The following is a 2,083-nucleotide window of genomic DNA, read 5'->3' on the forward strand; positions in this document are numbered from 1 at the left end:
AAAGCACGACCAATCAAGTGGGCCGGCCCGGCTAAAGTAACTGGATGGCCTGCCTGCCTGTCAGCCTTCCATCTGTGCACAAACTTATCTCGTGCCCTCATTGGTCATGTGCGCGTTCGTGTGTTGGAGGAGGGGCTCTGTAAGGAAGGGGCAGATTTCTTCCGGCTGTGTATTTTCACATTCTAGCGCACTCGAGCTGGTTTCTCCAAAATTACCTAGATTCTCTCTCTTTTTGATCCATTTCTATAAAAACCTGTCTGAAAATGAGCTGATCAGATTTTGGCAACTTTATGATGTCATAACGATGTTTTGTCTTGTGTAACCATTAGCCAATCAGCAACCAAGGTAACCCCTCCCCCCCCCTTATCACCTGAATCTCCTCCTAGAGCACCATTGAGTTCTTTTTAACCAAATGTCTCTCAGAGGGGCGTGGGGAGGGGCTCCTTATTTTCATCTAAAGTAACAGACAGAGAATCAGCACTTTGGAAACAGAGCTGAAACAGAGGGGATTATGGGTAATGCTGCAATGATCTGTTTGGTGTTTCAGCCAATCAGAGACAGGCTCTGTATATATCTGAGACCTGTGATATATTGATGAAACACAGAATAATAGGGGACCTTTTAAGGTATGTTTTCTTTAGTAACTCTTGTTGTTGTCTCTGCAGTGAGGGAGACAGCGGCACAGACAGCGTCATGGCGTATTATCAGTCGGAGTTCGATGTTCACGTCAGCCAGCAGAAGGCGCTGGACGAGGCCATCGAGTCTCAGCAGGCGACGGCCTCACGTCAATCAGGACGACACGGACGAATCCTGCTGAAACCTGCCGACGCTCTGAACGTCCACAACGTCGTGTCCCGAGGTCTGAATCCATCCCAATGCTTATATCGAATATATTATAATTCAAAGTCGACTTTATTATTTATTTATCTAACAGGGACAGTGCACATTAATTAAAATCCAAGAGTATATAACATATACATATAAATAACTAATATTAATGTTTGATCTTTCTGTCCACAGCTATAGACCCACGCTTGAACAGGGACTCTTTATTAGGTGAGTTTGGTGGTGTTTATTTTTATTTCTCATATGAATATCTTTAAAATTCAAGGTTTCGACACTCTCCGTTATTTTGACACCTAAAACCAAATACTGATTGGTTCTTTTTAGTTTTTTTTATTAGTTGCCTTATTGATTGTCAATGAAATTTATAGTGAAATGTTTACAAAATATGTGTCAAATTTTTCGTTTTCTTTTGTACTTCTAGTAATTTAATTAATTTTTTTAAGAAATTGCGTTGTGCTTTTGGTTGTACATGTTGTGTATTAATCAATCAAAATTTGATCACAAAAAAATAAATGTTGATTGTAGTAACATAACATTTCCCCTGTTTATTTTCCAGTGAAAAAGACGTTTAATGTCCACGTCAAAAAGCCCGGTGTGGTTCAGTCTCCGGGGTTTCCGGACTCTTCCTACCCTCCGAACGTGTTCCTGCAGTGGAGGCTCCGGGCCGACCCAAAGCACCGCGTCCAGCTGGACTTCCACACCCTGATCCTGGAGGACGACTGCCAGCAGGACTTCATCCAGATCTACGACTCCCTCGCCCCCATCGAGCCCCGGGTCCTCACTGAGTGAGAACCGCATACTTTGACAACTTCTCCAAGAAATCGTAAAACTATTTGTTGATAACAAAATAAAGTGGGGAAATATATGTCTCACAGAGGACATATTCTGCTGATGTTCAGGTGTATATCAGTATGTAGTGTCTCTACTTTAAAGAGTCCTCTCCTGCTGATGTTCAGGTGTATATCAGTATGTAGTGTCTCTACTTTAAAGAGTCCTCTCCTGCTGATGTTCAGGTGTATATCAGTATGTAGTGTCTCTACTTTAAAGAGTCCTCTCCTGCTGATGTTCAGGTGTATATCAGTATGTAGTGTCTCTACTTTAAAGAGTCCTCTCCTGCTGATGTTCAGGTGTATATCAGTATGTAGTGTCTCTACTTTAAAGAGTCCTCTCCTGCTGATGTTCAGGTGTATATCAGTATGTAGTGTCTCTACTTTAAAGAGTCCTCTCCTGCTGATGT

General features: G+C 42.2%; 1 protein-coding gene across 1 annotated transcript; it reads left to right on the forward strand.

Moving 5' to 3' along the window:
* Window positions 1-665: 665 nt before the first annotated feature.
* On the forward strand, window positions 666-1,635 carry LOC104955038 (suppressor of tumorigenicity 14 protein homolog; the record flags this gene model as incomplete). Its single annotated transcript, XM_010782263.1, has 3 exons — window positions 666-859; window positions 1,021-1,056; window positions 1,403-1,635. Coding segments are annotated over 3 exons (463 nt in total), but the record flags the coding sequence as incomplete, so codon positions are not given.
* Between the last annotated feature and the right edge of the window lie 448 nt (window positions 1,636-2,083).

Source organism: Notothenia coriiceps, unplaced genomic scaffold (genome assembly GCF_000735185.1).
Source record: "Notothenia coriiceps isolate Sejong01 unplaced genomic scaffold, NC01 NC01_scaffold00024494, whole genome shotgun sequence".
Classification (NCBI taxonomy): Eukaryota; Metazoa; Chordata; class Actinopteri; order Perciformes; family Nototheniidae; genus Notothenia; species Notothenia coriiceps.